Source organism: Pristiophorus japonicus, chromosome 4 (assembly GCF_044704955.1).
Source record: "Pristiophorus japonicus isolate sPriJap1 chromosome 4, sPriJap1.hap1, whole genome shotgun sequence".
Taxonomy (NCBI): Eukaryota; Metazoa; Chordata; class Chondrichthyes; family Pristiophoridae; genus Pristiophorus; species Pristiophorus japonicus.
In genome coordinates, this window is record NC_091980.1 from 155,798,162 (window position 1) to 155,818,300 (window position 20,139).

Sequence of the window (20,139 nt, forward strand, 5' to 3'; positions counted from 1 at the left end):
TTGGGAGGGTGGCACTGGGGAAACTAGCCACTATGTCCCACAGTGTGAGCGGGGCAACAGAAGAGATGGCAATGAATTCTGACCTCCCCAGTGGCCATGGCCACTTCAGGAGCAGCTGATTTTAGCTCCTCCTCCCTCACTGGGCTCCAAAGGGCTTTCTATTTATTTATTACTTTTCAAATGGATTCTCAGAATTGATCATTCTTTACAATTCAACAGTCCTTCCTGGGATTGAACGGGCTCAGATAGACCCCAACACCTTCTCTGCCGTGCGTAGATCTTAACCAGTGGGAACTTCTTACAGCACCCATGATCTGACCTTGACCGAGTCTGACTTGGGTTCTATTGACATGCTCTGCAGAAAAAGATTATTGAGAAGCTCATCTCAAACTACAAGACTTTCCTTCAACAAACTGGAAGGCCTAAAACAGGCCTTCATGCTGAACCAGTATTAAGGAACGCAGTGTCTTTGACAGGTTTTTCCAAGGCAAGCAGTCAGACACCAAAATATTTTGTTACAGCCCATCTCCTGCCCAGAGGCCTGGTTCCCAGATAGCCTCCATCTCCTTCCCCTAGGCCTGGTTCCCAGACTGGCCCATCTTCTGACCCTCGGCCTGGTTCCCGGACAGCTGAGACTGCTAGTGAACATACCAACAATTGCGTTACATTCAACTCACAGAAAACCCGTTTTCTGGGAAGTCAGAAGAAGATTTTGAAGATGCCAACACGACACAACAGAGCCAAGATTATCTCCGACTCGATCTCTGCTCTTTTCCTTTGGACATCTTTCTTTAGCCACGTTCCCCTCCTTTTCAACAAGGCCAGGTGCTGGTTAACAAAGGGTGGCTAACCCAGGGGGGCAGCAGTTAGGTATTCACAAAATACACAGAGCCTTCAATGTCCTGAGGTTCTGCACAAATAGGTGAAGAGCGGGAATGCCAAGCTGGAGGGTGGGATGCTCAAACATCAGGTTGAAAAGATGAACTTTGAAAAGAGTTTGATCGGACGAGAGAGAAGTTGCAAGGTAGAGAGATTTAGGTAAAGAGTTCTAAAGAATGGGACCGAGGGCAGTGCATGGACGGGCTGCGTCGGGAGACCAAGGTTTGCGAGAAGAGGTGCAAGGCTAGAGAAGGGAAGGGGTGAGGCTGTGTACGGATTCAAAGATGAGGCTTTTAAATTTAATACATTGGGGCCATAGGCATATATAATGAAAATATATAAAAGTAATGCAGGAATTTATAATGGAAATATATAAAAACAAAGGACAGAGTGTACAATTTTAAAATTAATGGTGATCTAATTAGCCCCCGGTCTCTAATCCCAGTTCACCTGAAGACAACATTTGGGATTGGAATCCCTGCTGACCTTTTCTGACCCTTAACTCCCAATCCCTGCCAAGTTTTCCAGCTATCCAAACCCCACAAAGGTTTTTGAGACCAAGAAGAAGTGGCGCACCATGTGCAGAAAGTAATATACACACAACCATATATACATATAATGCCACTCACCTTTTCTTTCATGAGCTGAGTCTTTTTCATGGCGTAATTGGAAGGCGCTTTCCTGAATCGGTCCTTCTCCTTCACAATCTGCAAGAACAGGACAGCAGTGCTAAACAAGGGCAAGAGCATGACAGTTACCCACAGCATTGGCAGCTCCATTGGGCGTTGATCTGCTCTCAGTTTTTAGGGGTGGGTTTCATGCTTCTGCATATTTAGACAGCACTGTAGCTGCAAGAGGTGATTTTTGTATAATACTGCCAGAATCTCCACTGTCGAGATGGTCTCCCATTAATATCCCATTCCTCACAATGCTCATCTGGGTTTCCTTCGCCCCTTCTGTTAGTACATTCGGCATCTCAAGTCGCTGGAGAAATACCACCAACGATGTCTCCGCAAGATCCTACAAATCCCCTGGGAGGACAGACGCATCAACATTAGCGCCCTCGATCAGGCTAACATCCCCAGCATTGAAGCACTGACCACACTTGATCAGCTCCGCTGGGCAGGACACATAGTCCGCATGCCAGACACGAGACTCCCAAAGCAAGCGCTCTACTCGGAACTCCTTCACGGCAAAGGAGCCAAAGGTGGGCAGAGGAAACGTTACGGGGACACCCTCAAAGCCTTCCTGATAAAGTGCAACATCCCCACTGACACCTGGGAGTCTCTGGCCAAAGACCGCCCTAAGTGAAGAAAGTGCATCCAGGAGGGCGCTGAGCACCTCGCGTCTCATCGCCAAGAGCATGCAGAAACCAAGCGCAGGCAGCGGAAAGAGTGTGCGGCAAACCAGTCCCACCCACTCTTTCCTTCAACAACTGTCTGTCCCACCTGTGACAGGGACTGTGGTTCTCGCATTGGACTGTACAGCCACCTAAGAACTCATGCTAAGAGTGGAAGCAAGTCTTCCTCGATTCCGAGGGACTGCCTATGATGATCATGGTACTGAGGCACAGACACCAGGTAAGTCCGAGGTTCAATCTCCGGCTTAAGCTAGGTAGTTACCATAACTTGAAGTGCTTGTGCCAATAACACACTTCAATCTGACTGTCATGTGTTGTCCGCATGTTTTAAAATGTATTCAAGTATTTTATTTAATATTGCAGTAGCCATTTTATACATGAATAGTGCACGTATCCTTCTGGGCAGCCTGCAAAAAAAATGGATCATTTCAGGAATTGTGAAACTGTATTTCCCCCCCCACCCAGGAGGAGACAGGGCTATGCATTAAACCTTCAGAATCAGAGTTAAATCGAGCCCAGACTGACAAGACGACAGTCACTTTCCTCTGTCTGTATGGGACCAACATAAAAGGAACCACTCGTGGACATGGGGACCACAGCATGAAAACACCCCTACTTCGGCATTAAATTCACAATCTGAGGCCGCAGAATGATTGGTGTAAAATATGGACCAGGGTCAGATGAGGCTGGCAGTGCACACTGGTGCTGGGTCCTTACTCTGCTATGTGACCCAGGGATCATTAAATGATTCTCTCTCTCTGACAGGGATAAAGGATAAAGTTTGTATGTTCATCTGAGTGGAATATGTTTAACCACAAAACAAACCAACTGACAATAGGGATGGAAAAGGACATTCAGCAATTTTGCTCGACTGTTTGGCTCTTGCTGAGTTGCATACCTCTTCGATGTCACGGTCGTTGAATTTATACTCCAGTGCCTGTTTAATCTGCTGCTCCTTCTTGTTAACCTCATCCATGGTTGGTAACTCCATGCCTCCCATCATTATCTGAAACAAGGGGAAGCATAGGTTAAGCTATCTCTCCGAGACTCTGGACTTGAAGCCCACCCGAGGCCCTGGGACAGACCCCCCCCCCACCACTGCTTTAGCCATGAGCAGGGAGTGCAGCGAAAGTTCACCAGACTGATTCCTGGGATGGCAGGACTGTCCTATGAGGAGAGATTGGGTCGACTAGGTCCATATTCACTAGAGTTTAGAAGAATGAGGGGGGCTCTTTGAAATGTATAAAATTCTGACTGGGTTGGACAGACTGGATGCGGGGAGGATGTTTCCCCTGGCTGGGAAGTCTAGAACAAGGGGTCACAAGCCTCAGGATACGTATCCGGGAAATTTAGGGCCGAGATGAGGAGGAATGTTTTCACTCAGAGGGTGGTGAACCTGTGGAACACTCGACCACAGAACGCTGTGGAGGCCAAGTCACTGAATATATTTAAGAGGGAGATAGATAGATGTCTAGAAACAAAAGGCATCAAGGGGTATAGAGAAAAAGCGGGAATATGGTGTTGAGATAGAGGATCAGCCATGATCATATTGAATGGTGGTGCAGACTCGAAGGGCCGAATGGCCTACTACTGCTCCTATTTTCTATGTCTCTACAAAGCCTATTCGCAGCAGTTACCCCGAGAGCTTCCCACAGCCTTTGGAACATGGACCCCAATTCTGTTTGAGCCATTGGAATTCTGCAGGTAGCAGAGTATGTGGTCGGGTTAAGGCACCGGCCTTTGCAGCTCATCAATTGCCACACTGCCAGCATAAAACCAAAATCTTCAAACCCTGCCCTGCCACACAACTCACCGTCTCCCGCCATTTCATGAACTCGGTTTCTGTGAACTCCTGGTTTGATACAAACTCTAGTCGAAACACTCGTTCATCTGAGCCGTGTCTGCAAAAAGGAAAAAAAAACTCACACTTCCGTTATCGGAGAAAGGAAAACGAGATGGAAAATAAAACTTGTACCTTCACTACTGCTTGCAGTTAATCTGGGAAAGACTGGAACTCGTCACATCTCACAGCGTAACAATGAGTAAGCTCCCCAAGTTCAGTTCTTTGATCTCAGGCAACAGGGAAGTTACATTGGCCTCATTGCACTGGACCAGGAAGTGGAGGTGGGGGGGGGGGGGGGGGGGGGGTGAAGAGAACTCAGCCGGGGCCTTGCTTCCTGATCGCTATCCAGTGTGCTTGTTATGTAGGGGTCATGCGAGAACAGAACCAAGAGTGACTCCCATCCGCTACCGACACCCAATGAACAAAGTACTGGACGGCTACTGTTAACCATGGAACTGTAGCCCAGGAAAAGTCTACACCTGTTGGAGAGGACAAAACGTTTGGGGAAGGGGGGGGGGGGGGGAAAGAGTTTGTTCCTTCACTGTGATTTAATAAACTGTATTTAATATGTAGAAAATATGTTTCTACTTGTGGGGATAGGTGGGGCCAAAACTAGAGGCCATTAAATTGAGAAGAAACTTCTTTACCCAGAGAATGGCAAGAATGTGGAACTCACTACCACAGGGTAGCAAATGGCGCAGTCAGTGAACAGGATGCTGCAGTAGTACAAGTTCCTCTAAAGCACTAAAACCAACTCAAGTAATTCGGCTGGTGCTTCATAATCACTCCACCAACATCCCGATAACCTACTGAGTGTACAGGCACCACTGGAGTGGTTCTGAACTATACTGACCAGGTGGTCTTGGAGACAGCCCCTGGTCAGTCAGCTGACTTTAGGCAGAGTAGTGTTGTGGCATTACGACTGATCTCATTATCACCAGGTTAAAGGAAATGAATCAGATAGGGAGTCTGACCAATTTCCAGTAATTCCAGCGGAACAAGAGGAGGCCATTCAATTAAATTATGGCCGATCTGTACCTCATCTCCATTACCCGCCTTAATACTATGCCTAACAAAAATCTATCAATCCCAGTTTTGAAATTTTCAATTGCTCCCAGACTCAACAGCATTTTTGGGAGAAGAGAGTTCCAGATTTTCACTAGCCTGTGTGAAGAAATGCTTCTTGACGTCACCCCTGAACAGCCTAGCTCTAACTTTATCATGTCCCCTTGCTCTAGACTCCAGGGGAAATAAGTTTCTCTCTATCTACCCTATCAAGCCCTTTAATCATTTCACACACCTCTAAGATCACCCCTTAATCCCAGCTGGAAAGAGCCTGTGCGCCTGCTTCTGGTAATGATAGGGTCCAGTTCAGCTGCAACATCCCATGCAGTCAAGCAACTCCGGTGGTCACCATTTTGGCTGACTTGTGAAGAGTGGTTATGAGAGTACAGTATCAGAGGGTTCATTCTAACATCAAACCATACTCAGCAGCTACTGCCTTCAGGGGAGCAAGGGCGAAGGAAAGAAGCTGATAGAATAAAATGTGTTCAACCGACTGTAAACAAAGGGATGGGCTTAGAACAACAGAGGAGAAGCTAATACAAAAGCAAAATACCGCAGATGCTGGAATCTGAAATAAAAACAGAATGCTGGAAATCTCAGCAGGTCAGGCAGCATCTGTGGAGAAAGAAACAGAGTTAACGTTTCGGGACAAATGTTTGAAAAGAGCAGATTCTTAAACACTGAATGGGGGAGGGGAAGAACAAACAAAAGGGAAGGTCTGTGATAGGGTGGAAGGCAGGAGAGATGAGAGACAAAAGGGATGATGGGCCGAATTGAAATGGTAATGACAGAAGTTAGAAAAAGATTAATCTGGATAGGGTGTGAATGGCGGAGTAATGATGACTCGCTGCCATTCATCATCATAGGCAGTCTCTCAAAATGGAGTAAGACTTGCTTCCACTCAAAGTGAGTTCTCAGGTGACTGTACAGTCCAATACAGGAATTACAGTCTCTGTCACAAGTGGGACAGGAAGGAAAGGGTGGGTGGGGAGAGCCTGGTTTGCCGCACGCTCCTTCCGCTGCCTGCGCTTGTTTGCTGCATGCTCTCGGCGACGAGACTCGAGGTGCTCAGTGCCCTCCTGGATGCTCTTCCTCCACTGAAGGCGGTCTTTCGCCAGGGATTCCCAGGTGTCGGTGGGGATGTTGCACTTTAAAGTCAATGGAATCTTGGCCTTTATTGCAAAGGGGATGGAATATAAAAGCAGGGACAGTTATACAAGGTGTTAAGGAGGTCACACCTGGAATACTGCGTGCAGTTTTGGTTTCCATATTTACGAAAGGATATACTTGCTTTGGGGTCAGTTCAGAGAAGGTTCACGAGGTTGATTCCAGAGATGAGGGGGTTGACTTATGAGGAAAGATTGAGTAGGTTGGGCCTCTACTCATTGGAATTCAGAAGAATGAGAGGTGATCTTATCGAAATGTATAAGATTATGAGGGGGCTCGACAAGGTGGATGCAGAGAGGATGTTTCCACTGATGGGGGAGAATCTTAGAATAAGGGGCCACCCATTTAAAACTGAGATGAGGAGAAATTTCTTCTGAGGGTTGTAAATCTATGGAATTCGCTGCCTCAGAAAGCTGTGGAAGCTGGGACATTGAATAAATTTAAGACAGAAATAGAAAGTTTCTTAAACGATAAGGGGTTATGGGGAACTAGCAGGGAAGTGGACCCGAGTCCATGATCAGATCAGCATGATCTTATTAAATGGCAGAGCAGGCTCGAGGGGCCGTATGGCCTACTCCTGCTCCTATTTCTTATGTTCTTATTTATCAAGGCAGCTTTGAGGGTGTCCTTGAAACGTTTCCTCTGCCCACCTCGAGAACGCTTGCCGTGTAGGAGTTCCGAGTAGAGCGCTTGCTTTGGGAATCTCGTGCCGGGCACACGGACAATGTGGCCTGCCCAGTGGAGCTGATGATGATGAATGACCAGCTGCCATTAGTGACAAAGAGAAAGAAGAACAGAGAAAAAGAAGGAAAAAAATATAAGATGGGTTGGGTGCGAGAAGCTCAGATGAGCAGCTCAGTTCACAAAAGCAAAATACTGCAGAACAGAACCATGGTGAATTTTACCTATGTAGGTGCTGGTTCTGCTGTTGCTATTTACACTGCCTCTGGACCCATCCTTTGTTTCTATACTTCGCTCATTATCTCGCCACATATGGAAATATGAGGGCAGATTACCAAAAGCTTGGTTAAAGAGGTAGGTTTTAAGGAACGTCTTAAAGGAGGAAGGAGAGGTAGAGAGGTTTCATCATCATAGGCAGTCCCTTGAAGCGAGGATGACTTGCTTTCCACGCCAAAAAGGAATGAGTTCACAGGTGTTTCAATGAAGGACCGAATATTCCAGATCCCGAACTACATCCTCAAGGGTGGAAGATGTCTGTGCGTGGATTTTTTTTTTTTTTTTAAAAACGTGTGGATGGCCGTTGCACACCAGCCACCACACGGACTTGACAGAGCTGGGTCTTTATCCAGTGGCAAGGATTGACCAAGACGACTGGAGACCAGCTCTGCTGCACGGATCCAGTGCACACACATTTCGCAGTGTGGGCTGGCCTGTGCTGCCCTTGGACCTTCGCTTCTCTGGGCCCTTAAGGCCTATGCAGCTGAAGGCACACCCACCAATTGTAGAGTACTTAAAATTGGGGATGCTCAAGAAGACAGAATTGGAGGAGCGCAAATATCTCTGGGGCCGGGGGGGGGGGGCGTGAGGTTGTAGGGCTAGTGGAGATTACAGAGATAGGGAGGGATGAGGCCATGGAGGAATTTGATAGAGATAAGAACTTTAAAATCGAGGCAAAACACTGATTTTGAAATCAGAGAATTCCATCACAATCACATGATCTAATTGGTCCAGACCAAACAACATTTCATAAGATCTTGTAACACCAGTGATGTAGGGATTGAATACAGAGACTGCACAAAACAAGTGGCCAACCATCACTTAAATGCTCTGGGAACCCTGGCTTTGACTCTTTTCGTTCTCTGGTACCTACTTTAACTGCAGCCCTTTGTTTGTCCGTGAACTGCCCAGTTGATAGACCTTTCCAGTTTCCACAACACCAGTGATCTCTGCGACCTGGAAGCAGAGAGAAATATTTAGAACCACCAGCCACACGTTGGATAGTACATCTGTGGCATTGAGACACCTAAATGAAGGACCAAGGCCTATACAGGGCCGGGCACCAAGGCTGACAACAGGAGAAGAGATGAGCTGAAAAGTGATGCAATGAATCTTGATTACAACAGAGTGTGGATGCTGGCAGGAAGTAGGAGATATTTAGAGTCTAGAAGGAAGTTCAGACAAGCCTTGTCCATAATATTAATGAAATGGAGACCCACCAAAAGGCTGCGACAGAGAGCAAGGGGTTGGAACAGGGTGAACGGTGTGCAGGAATTGCTACAACAGCCTCCCCCGATGGGAAATAATGTTGAAGTCTTGGATGGACTTTTCAGCTGCGGAAAAAGAAAGTGAGGGACGAACAAAAAAAAAACAAAGGTGGAGATGCAAGGGAAGAGGTGGAAACTCGCTGTTGGATTGCGACAGATTATTTTTAAAGCTGTCCGAGAAGAATTGAAACAGAGTTTCAATCATTAGGCGGTCCCTCGAACGAGGATAACTTGCTTCCATGAGTTCACAGGTGTTTCGCTGAAGGACCCGATGTTCCAGTCCGGAACTCCAATCGAGAGGGTGGAAGATGCGTGGATTTTTTTAACATGTGGTGACCGTTGCACATCAGCCACCGCACGGGCTTGAGAGCTAGGTCTTGGTCCAGTGGCAAGGATTAAACAGGACGACTGGAGACCTGCTCTGCTGCACGGACCCAGTGCGCGCACATATCACAGTGTGGGCTGACCAGTGCTGCCCCTGGGCCTTCGGCTCTTCTGGGCCCCGGACAGAGAGAGACACACACACACACACACCACACAGGTTCATCATAACTTTATTGCTTTTGTACTCTATGCCTCTATTTATGAAGTCCAGTATGCTTTTTTAACCGTTTTCCCAACCTGCCCTGCCACCTTCAATGATTTGTGCACATATACCCCCAGGTCTCTCTGTTCATGCATCCACTCTGGAATTGTACCCTTTAGTTTATTTTGCTTTTTCTCGTTCTTCCTACCAAAATGTATCACTTCGCACTTTTCTGCATTAAATTTCATCTGCCACGTGTCTGCCCATTCCACCAGCCTGTCTGTCCTCAACTGGAGTAGTGTGTCCAATTCTGGGCACCGCACTTTAGGAAGGATGTGAAGGCCTTAGAGAGGGTGCGGAAAAGAATTACAAGAATGGTTCCAGGGATAAGGGACTTCAGTTACGTGGATAGACTGGAGAAGCTGGGGTTGTTCTCCTTACAGCAGAGAAGGTTGAGAGGAGATTTGATCAAGGTGTTCAAAATCATGAGGGGTCGACAGAGAGAAACTGTACCCATTGGCAGAAGGGTCGAGAACCAGAGGACACAGATTTAAGGTGATTGGCAGAAGAACCAAAGGCGACACGAGGAAAAACTTATTTTACACAGCGGGTGGTTAGGATCTGGAATGTACTGCCTGAAAGGGTGGAGGAGGCAGATTCAATCTTGGCTTTCAAAAGGGAATTGGTAAAGGAAAAAAGATTGCAGGGCTATGGAGAAATGGAGAGTTCGTGGGACTAGCTGAAGTGCTCTTGCAGAGAGCAGGCATGGGTTTGACAGGCTGAATGGCCTCCTTCTGTGCTGTAACCGTTCTATGATTACAGGTAGAGGTTGCAGGTTTGGAGAGTGCTGTTGAAGAAGCCTTGGCGAGTTGCTGTAGTGCATCTTATAGATGGCACACAATGCAGCCATGGTTCATCAGTAGTGGAGGGGCCATAAACATCTGATCACACCTCCGCACTGACCTAAACATCTGCAGTCACCTTCACATTGATCTGAAACATCTGGTCACACCTCCACACTGACCCTACCAGCAGCCACTGACCCGACACACCAGCAGCCATACCTCCATACTTACCCTGTACACCGGCTTCCCATTGCTGTTTCCAATGCCAATGCGAACAAAGCAACCAACCGCCGTTTTGGAGAAGAAGGGCATGTGACACCATCGCTCCAGTTTATACCGGGAAAGCCTGATTTTATTGAGTTCCTCTGGCAAAGTGACCGGCAGGGACTTGGCTGGAACTTCTTCCTTTCTGCTCAAATAAAAACAGTTAGTTCATTGTCGCTGAAATTATCAGCACAAAACAGCAAACATCTCAGCACATCTCCAATCACAGGAAGATCAGCCAGGGTTCCTGCTCCCAATCACTATCCATGAATCCACTAAATGTACGAGGTGAGGCCAGGAGTGGGCTCAGTTGCAATCCCTTTGGAGTTCAAACCTGTCCTGACACTAACTGCTCATTTACACTGTATAAATCCAAAACCATCAACTTGCACACAAAATCCTAGAATCATCACTAGGGCTCTTTCTTCCTACTCTCCTGTCTCCATCCCAGGCCCTTCGCTAAGAGCATAGGTCCCCCTCTGTGCCTCACTTGGCATTCTCCCAAGGGGCCAGCCGTTATATCGTCCTCTCACTACCATTCCCACCCAGCCCGCTTGCTCGCTGAGGGCTCGCCTCAAACACCTCATTGTCCACCCACCACTGCCTCCTTGGTCTTGGGGACTCTGGTCAACAAGTCTCCACTCCTTTGGGAGCAAAACTCTTGCAATGTACAGCCTTACTGATGTGGTGAAGCTTGGCTAACCTTGGCCTTTACTGAAGCTTCCCCACCTGCCTAGCCGTTCCACCATCTGCCCCACCTAAACCACCATGATAGGCGAGTGGCCTTCACCACCAAGTCGCACCTTGGTCTCACCCCTTACTCTCTGGCATCTTCTCCTTCAAGCATCTCAATCTGCTCCACTCCTCTCAACTCTCCTTTAACATCCTCACTTTTTATCTGTTCCCAGATCCCACGCCAAGATATCCTTTCTCATTTCTTCTATCAGCCTCTGCAATGAATGACGAACCATCCTCGACAATTTCAATTTCCGTATTAGCTCTCCTAGTCCCCTCTCCTCTGAAATCACTGCCCTCCCGTCTTCTTAAACCTCACCCTCCATATTCATGCTCAGTCCCTCATCTCCCATGGCCTCGATCACCGCCGAGGCCATCTCCAACCATCTACATCCCACAATCCCCCCATTTGACCTGGAAAATATTTCTTCCCCAAGTCCCCTGCAACTTTCAAACTCCCAACTGCCCATTCTGTGGCCATCCATTCACCATACTATCTCTGCAGCTGATGATTTCCTCAACCACTTCCTCATTTCCACCTCTGTTTTGCTGGAGGTAGAAGCATCATTCACCGAACTCCACCACCCACTCGCGCACACTCACTCAAGCTCAAGGGCTGCAGAACTGAACTTATCTGGTGCACAACTGTTCATTGCTAGATCTTGCTGAACCACATAGCTGGTACCTGCGCTCCATGGATGATGAGAGATTTACATGCCCTTTCACTCCAGAACTTCAGGCAAAGGGCCAACGTTCATTTCATCCAATGGAACAGAGTAGTAGTGAATGCTGCCCTAAAAACCACTTGTGTTAAAAAGAATGTAAAAACACAAGACAATTCAGGTTAAGACCCAAAGACGGTCACTATAGATAGGGCGCAGTCACACTACCACAAGAACTTACTCTTCCTCTTCATCAGATGATGAAGACCTAGATGACCGATCACTCTTCACACTCGACTGCTCCTCCTCCTCTTCCTCTTCATCGTCGGAATAAACATCACTGGCTTTTAGAGGCTGTTTCCTGGCCAACAGTTCAGCTGAAACAAACAAAACAGGTCAATTCACAGATTCATCACTTCCATGCACTCTTAATGAAGAACAGTTTCCTCTCCTGAAGATGGTGACTGGTCACCTAGTCATGCCACGTTCCCACCACCCCACCCCCCCCCCCCCCCCCCATCCCCATGGGTACTTTGCCACAGGCTTGAAGCCGCCAGATATGCCCACATAAAGAACATAAGAAATAGGAGCAGGAGTAGGCCATGCGGCCCCTCGAGCCTACTCTGCCATTCAATACGATTCATGGCTGATCCGATCATGGACTCAGCTCCACTTCCCTGCCCGCTCCCCACAGCATTTAAGAAACTGTCTATTTTGATCTTAAATTTATTCATTGTCCCAGCTTCCACAGCTCTGAGGCAGTAAATTCCACAGATTTACAATCCTCAGAGAGAAGAAATTTCTCGTCTCAGTTTGAAATGGGCAGCCCCTTATTCTAAGATCATACCCTCTAGTTCTAATCTCCCCCATCAGTGGAAACTTCCTCTCTGCATCCACCTCGTCAAGCCCCCTCATAATCTTATACGTTTCAATAAGATCATCTCTCATTCTTCTGAATTCCAATGAGTAGAGGCCCAACCTACTCAACCTTTCCTCATTAGTCAACCCCCTCATCTCCGGAATCAACCTAGTGAACCTTCTCTGAGCTGCCTCCAAATCAAGTATATCCTTTCGTAAACATGGAAACCAAAATACGCAGTATTCCAGGTGTGACCTCACCAATACCCTGTACAACTTGTAGCAAGACTTCCCTGCTTTTATACTCCATCCCCTTTGCAATAAAGGCCAAGATTCCATTGGCCTTCCTGATCACTAGCTGTACCTACATACTATCCTTTTGCGTTTTATGCACAAGTACTCCCAGGTCCCGCTGTACTGCAGCACTTTGTAATCTTTTTCCATTTAAAAGTAACTTGCTCTTTGATTTTTTTTCTGCCAAAGTGCATGATCTCACACTTTCCAACATTATACTCCATCTGCCAAATTTTTGCCCACTCACTTAGCCTGTTTATGTCCTTTTGCACATCTAGAAATTCACGAATGGTTCCACTGAAGCAGCTGCCCCTTCTTACTCTTCCACTGACCTTTCCATCTAGAATACCTGCTTGGGTCTCAGTTCACAAAACTTCCCGTCCTGCTCATCCCTCCCACCAGCAACAGCTGGACTCGGGCCAGGGGGGGCAGAGAGCTTCCTTTGAATGAGCTATAATTTGCAGTGACGCATGCAAGTTCACTAAAATAGGTCCGAGAAATATAAAGGTCCCACAATTGAGTTTTCATGAAAACTTCGGGGCCCATTGGGTCTCATCCTGGACTATCGGCTCGGTCGCTTGTAACCACTGCGTTTCTCACCCGTTTTGTTCTTCTTTTTCTCTCGTTCAGCTTTCAGCTCCTCCATAGCCTGAGACTTCTTGTCCTGTTTCTCGTCCCTTCTCGATCGCCGCTCTTTGTTGTGCGACGTCACCTGGAGTGACAAAGACACTTCAGCCTGATCCATGAGATGTACTCATCCCTGTGGCTAACTTCTACAGACTGCTATCCAGTTACAAATCCTCAGCAGCACACGTCCCTTAAAAATAACTCTCCAATCCTTGCATTAAAATAGCCACTTTTACCCCGAAGGCACTGCCTCCTATTGGGCAACAGTTCCAGAGGTGTCCACCACTCTTCAATGCCTTGCCCGAGTATCCTTCCTCGATGTGCGAGGCTGGACAGTAATGGCACCATCTTAATGAAGAGCAGTTTCCTCTCCGGCAGTAATGGCAACGTCCCACGAAGGCACTTTGCAGTAGCAGAAGCAGGTTCACTGAGCTAACCTACCACCTTCCTTTGGCCAGACACTGAGGCCAACATTATTGGCCAACAGCTCAGCACCTGGCTAAGATCGCAAGAGGACCGAGCCTGGAACCTCCTGACCCGTGTGGCTCAGGTCAGGAAGTCCCCAGCAGACCTGGGGACAGGTAGAGGGGGAAAAGAAAATTGGGACACACCGTTACGAAGAATAGCGGAAGGCCAGAGGATTGGGAAATGTTTTTAAAACACCAAAGGACGACTAAAAAAATTAGAGAGAGAAGATAGTTTGAGAGTAATCTAGCAAGAAATATAAACCAAACAGTAAGAGCTTCTACAGGTATATAAAAAGGAACAGAGTGGCTAAAGTAAATGTTGGTTCCTTAGAGGACGAGACTGGGGAATTAATAATGGGAAACAGGGAAATGGCAGAGACTTTGAACAAATATTTTGTGTGGGCTTCAGGGTAGAAGACACTAAAAGAACCCAATAATTGATAATCAAGGAGCTATTGGGAGGGGTGGGGGGAACTTCAAACAATCACCATCACTGGAGATAAAGTACTAGGCAAGCTAATGGGACTAAAGGTGGACAAGTCCCCTGGACTTGATGGGCCTGCAACGCAGGATCTTAAAAGAAGTGGCTGCAGAGATAGGGCTGCATTGGTTGTAATCGACCAAAATTCCCTTGATTCTGGGGCGATCCCAGTGGATTGGAAAACCGCAAATGTAACACCCCTATTTAAGAAAGGAGGGAGACAGAAAGCAGGAAACTATAGACCAGTTAGCCTAACATCTGTCATTGGGAAAATGCTGGAGTCCATTATTAAGGCCATTTAGAAAATCATAATACAGTCAAGCAGAATCAGCATGGTTTTACAAAAGTGAAATCATGTTTGACAAATTTGCTGGAGTTCTTTGAGGATGTATCGAGCAGAGTAGATAAAGGGGAACCAGTAGATGTCGTATACAGGCAACTCTCGATTATCCGTACATGGATCTAACTGAGAACCCGCTGCAACAGCACTTTTAAAAACTGTGATTCTGTCCCATGTACAGCTGCACATGACCATTAAACCCACCCCAAACACAGTCCTGCACTGACATACAGCATTATCACTACACACAGAGGAAGGGCTTTATTTTATAATAAAGTTTAATGCTGTCTCGACCTTAAAGGAATCCTTGTAGAGCAATCAAATTAACTTGGACCTGTCCGCTCATACTGCGACCCATCCTCACGTTATCAGATCGAAAGCATTGCTCCCAACCCAGCTCTTTTAGGGCACTGTCCAGATCACCACGCTGGAAGCAAGTGCAGAGGGGCAAAAGATTTATCCAGCTCTTCCTCCCTTCCCTGCCGTCTTTCCGTTTTCTGATCCTGGTGAATGTGCTCTTGTGCAATCTGGAGTATCACTGAGGGTGCCGCCTCGGGGGCAAGTAAAGCCGAGTCTCATTCGACCTCCAGCGGTTGAAGCCTTTAGACTGGCCATTTTAAGAAAAAGTAGACACAGTATAACATGGGTCTCTTCACTTTATATTAAAATGAATAGGTGGACAATCCCATCCTGGAGTGCACAGAAGCAGAAAAACATCAAAGTGCTGTATAAATTTGGGACACAAACATTCTCGGCAAGTACGTGCACTAGCCCTAGCGGCAAAATCGTTTACCCAGAATAGCCCGATCCCCGAGGGTCCCGGATAATCGAGAGTTGCCTGTATTTGGATTTCCAGAAAGCATTCGAATAAATGGGTCATTTTCAGGTTGGCAAACTGTAACTAGTGGGATGCCACAGGGATCAGTGCTGGGGCCTCAGCTATTTACAATCTATATTAATGAATTGGATGAAGGGACCGAGTATAATGTAATCAAATTTGCTGATGATACAAAGGTAGGTGGGAAAGCAAGTTGTGAGGAGGATGCAAAGAATCTGCAAAGGAACATAGATAAGTTAAGTGAGTGAACAAAATTTGGCAGATGCAGTAATAATGTGGGAAAATGTGCGGTTATCCACTTTGGTAGGAAAAATAAAAAAGCTAATTATTATTTAAGTGGGTAGATATTACAAAATCCTGCAGTAGAGGGGGTTCTGGGGGTCCTTGTACATGAAACATAAAAAGTTAGCATGCAGGGACAGCAAGTATTTAGGTAGGCAAATGGAACGTTGGCCTTTACTGCAAGGGGGATGGAGAATAAAAGTAGGTATGTCCCGCTACAACTGCGCAGGGTATTGGTGAGACCACACCTGGAGTACTGCTTATAGTTTTGGTCTCCTTATTTAAGGAGGGATATACTTGCACGGGAGGCAGTTTAGAGAAGGTTCTCGAGGTTGATTCCCGAGAAGAAGGGGTTGTCTTATGAAGAACGGTTGAGCAGGTTGGGCCGACACTCATTGGAGTTTACAAGACTGAGAGGTGATCTTATTGAAACATAAAAGATTCTGAAGGGGCTTGACATGGTAGATGCAGGGAGGATGTTTCCCCTCGTGGGGAAATCTAGAACTAGGGTGCATAGGTCCAGAATAAGGGATCACCCATTTAAAACAGAGATGGAGGAGGAATTTCTTCTCTTAGAGGGTCGTGAATCTGTGGAATTCTCTACCTTAGAGAGCTGTGGAGGCTGGGTCATTGAATATATTTAAGGTGGAGATACAGATTTTTGAACGATAAGGGAGTCAAGGGTTATGGGGGAGCGGGCGGGGAAGTGGAGTTGAGGCCAAGATTAGATCAGCCATGATCTTATTGAATGGCGGAGCAGGCTCGAGGGGACAAATGGCCTACTCCTGCTCCTATTTCTTATGTTCTTATTGTCCAACTGTTGTCCTCTACCCGATCTCGTTGCCTGCCAATATGTGGGTGGGTGCATTGTAAATAAGGGAACTTCCCCCACCCACGCCACCACCACCTTCACCTCACGGATTGCAGCGGTTCAAGGTGGAGGATCACAACCATCTTCTCAAGGGATGGGCGACCATATCCCAAATCACTTGGGTTGAGCATCTATATAACTGTACCCACACAACAGCCCACATATTCAGTAATATTCTTAAAACACATCAAGTACCAGAACAAATGAGTAAGAAAAACAATCCAGTGACGGGATGTAGGAAGATGAGGTGTGGCACTGCTTGTGGAAACAGGAGCTGCTATCAGCGGTAAGAAAAGTGGTTAAACATCAACAGCTACTACTTTGAACAGCGCTGAGCCAGAGACCAGGCCACACAGTGAACACAAGGACTTGGTGGGCTCCCAACCTCTCTCTGCAGTGGGCTGCACAGCGATCGGCAGCAACACCCTCAAAGGGAAAAAGACTAAACCAGGATACCTGCGACTCCTGAATCTGCTGCATCTTCTTCTCTCGCTCTTCCTCCATTTTCTTCTTCTTCTCTTTCTTTTCTTTCTTCTTTGCTGCCTTCAGCTTCTTTTCAATTTCAAACCTGCCGAACATTGAAAGAACCCTTTGAATAGCAGCTGAAATGCAGTTCAAGTTACAACTTCAGAGGTGAGCTGAGCTAATCTGTGCCCTACACAGCACAAAGTAAGAACCAAATCTCAATTGCAGCCAAGGTGATAACTCTCTCTCTCCCTCCCTTCCTCTTGCAGTTTCAATCCAACTCAATTAACCCATTCCTACTGCACACATTTTACTTAGTCATCACCAAAAAAACTGTTCAAGGCGGCTAACTTTTGACGTCTAATTATACCCCGCCTACACCAATAAGAACATAAGAATGAGGAGCAGGAGTAAGGCCATTCGGCCCCTCGAGCCTGCTCCGCCATTCAATGAGATCATGGCTGATCTTCTACCTCAACTCCACTTTCCTGCACTGTCCCCATATCCCTTGATTCCCTTAGTATCCAAAAATCTATCTGTCTGGAATATAATCAAAGGTGAAGCCTCCATCCCCCTCTGGGATAGACAATTGCAAAGATTCACCACCCTCAGTGAAGAAACTTCTAATCTCAATCCTAAATGGCCGACCTCTTATTCTGAGACTGTGGCCCCTGGTTCTAGACTCCCCAGCCTGAGGAAACATCCTCCCTGCATCGACCCAGCCAAGCCCGTAATAATTTTGTATGTTTCAATTAGATCACCTCTCATTCTTCTAAACTCGAGAATATAGGCCATGTCTACTCATAGGACAATTCCCCATCCCTTGCACTCCTTCTATGACAAGTATATCCTTTCTTACGTACTGAGACCAAAACTGTGCACAATACTCCAGGTGCCGTCACACCAGGGCCCTATATAATAAGACGACGTCTTTACTCTTGTACTCAAATCGTCTTGTAATAAAGGCCAACATTCCATTTACTTTCTTAATTGCTTGCTGTACCTGCATGTTAACTTTCAGTGATTCGTGTATAAGGACACCCAAGTCCCTCTGAACATCAACATTTCCCAATCTCTCTCCATTTAAAAAAATATTCTGCTTTTCTATTTTATCTACCAAAATGGATAACTTCATATTTCTGCACATTATATTCCATTTGCCATGTTCTTGCCTATTGACTTAGCCTGGCTATATCCCCTTGAAGCCTCTGTGAATTCTCCTCACAATTTACATTCTCACCTAGCTTTGTATCATCAGCAAACTTTGATATATTACATTTGGTCCCCTCATCCAAATCATTGATATAGATTGTGAATAGCTGGGGACCAGCACTGATCCTTGCAGCACCCAATTAGTTACAGTCTGCCAACCTGAAAATTACCCGTTTAATCCTACTCTCTGTTTTCTGTCCGTTAACCAATCCTCAATCCATGCTAGTATGTTACCCCCAGTCCCATGAGCCCTAATTTTATTCACTAACTTCTTGTGTGGCACCTTATTGAATGCCTTCTGAAAAACCAAATACATCACATCCGCTGGTTCCCCCTTATCTATTCTACGAGTTACAATCTCAAAAAATTAACAGCTTTGTCAAACATGATTTCCCTTTCATAAATCCATGTTGACTCTGCCCAATCCTGTTATTTTCTAAGTGCCCTGTTACCATGTCCTTAACAATAGATTCTACCATTTTCCCCACTACTGATGTCAGGCTAACTGGTTTGTAGTTCCCCGTTTTCTCTCTCCTTCCTTTCTTAAATAACGGGGTTACATTAGCTACCTTCCAATCTACGGGAACCATTCTAGAATCTATGGAATTTTGGAAGATGACAACCAATGCATCCACTATCTCTATAGCCACCTCTTTCAAAACCCTAGGATGTAGGCCATCAGGTCCAGGGGATTTATCGGCTTTCAGTCCCATTAATTTCTTCAGTACTATTTTTTTTTATTAATACTAATTTCTTTTAGCTCCTCATTCTCGCTGGACCCTTGGCACTCCATTATTTCCGGGAGGTTTTTCATATCTTCTTCCATGAAGACAGACATAAAGTATTTGTTTAATTTCTCTGCCATTTGCTTATCCCCCATTATAATTTCTCATATAATTGAGGCACACAGATCAGCCTGGCCCAGGTCAGACTCCTGGACTAGGTGAACACTCAGCAGTAGCACATCCTCTCTGTCACCAAGACACAGAAACATAGAAAATAGGTGCAGGAGTAGGCCATTCGGCTCTTCGAGCCTGCACCACCATTCAATAAGATCATGGCTGATCATTCCTTCAGTACCCCTTTCCTGCTTTCTCTCCATACCCCTTGATCCCTTTACCGTAAGGGCCATATCAAACTCCCTCTTGAATATATCCAATGAACTGGCATCAACAACTCTCTGTGGCAGGGAATTCCACAGGTCAACAACTCTCCAAGTGAAGAAATTTCTCCTAAATGGCTTGCCCCTTATCCTAAGACTATGTCCCCTGGTTCTGGACTTCCCCAACATCGAGCACATTCTTCCCGCATCTAACCTGTCCAGTCCCGTCAGAATCTTATATGTTTCTATGAGATCCCCTCTCATCCTTCTAAACGCCAGTGAATAAAGGCCCAGTTGATCCAGTCTCTCCTCATATGCCATCCCGGGAATCAGTCTGGTGAACCTTCGCTGCACTCCCTCAATAGCAAGAACATCCTTCCTCAGACTAGGAGACCAAAACTGAACACAATATTCCAAGTGAGACCTCACGAAGGCCCTGTACAACTGCAGTAAGACCTCCCTGCTCCTATATTCAAATCCCCTAGCTATGAAAGCCAACATATCATTTGCCTTCTTTACCGCCTGCTGTACCTGCGTGCCCACTTTGTGACTGATGAACCATGACACCCAGGTCTCGTTGCACCTCCCCTTTTTCTCATCTGCCGCCATTCAGATAATATTCTGCCTTCGTGTTTTTGCCCCCAAAATAGATAACCTCACATTTATCCACATTATACTGCATCTGCCATGTATAATACCACCTACTTCCACCTCTAATGTTTCCCTCCCCA

At 46.4% G+C, this 20,139-nt stretch overlaps 1 protein-coding gene across 3 annotated transcripts in view; it reads right to left on the reverse strand.

Annotated features, from left to right (window-relative positions):
- The window catches only part of rtf1 (RTF1 homolog, Paf1/RNA polymerase II complex component), a 114,608-nt gene that overhangs the window by 21,214 nt on the left and 73,255 nt on the right, over positions 1-20,139 (reverse strand). For all 3 annotated transcript variants that reach the window (XM_070878692.1, XM_070878690.1, XM_070878689.1), the window contains 8 exons: positions 17,086-17,197; positions 13,324-13,435; positions 11,813-11,948; positions 10,142-10,319; positions 8,146-8,228; positions 4,053-4,140; positions 3,138-3,245; positions 1,509-1,586 (listed from right to left, as the gene is read on the reverse strand). In XM_070878692.1, the coding sequence (XP_070734793.1) occupies positions 1,509-1,586; positions 3,138-3,245; positions 4,053-4,140; positions 8,146-8,228; positions 10,142-10,319; positions 11,813-11,948; positions 13,324-13,435; positions 17,086-17,197 (895 nt within the window). The remainder of the gene's footprint in view (positions 1-1,508; positions 1,587-3,137; positions 3,246-4,052; positions 4,141-8,145; positions 8,229-10,141; positions 10,320-11,812; positions 11,949-13,323; positions 13,436-17,085; positions 17,198-20,139) is intronic.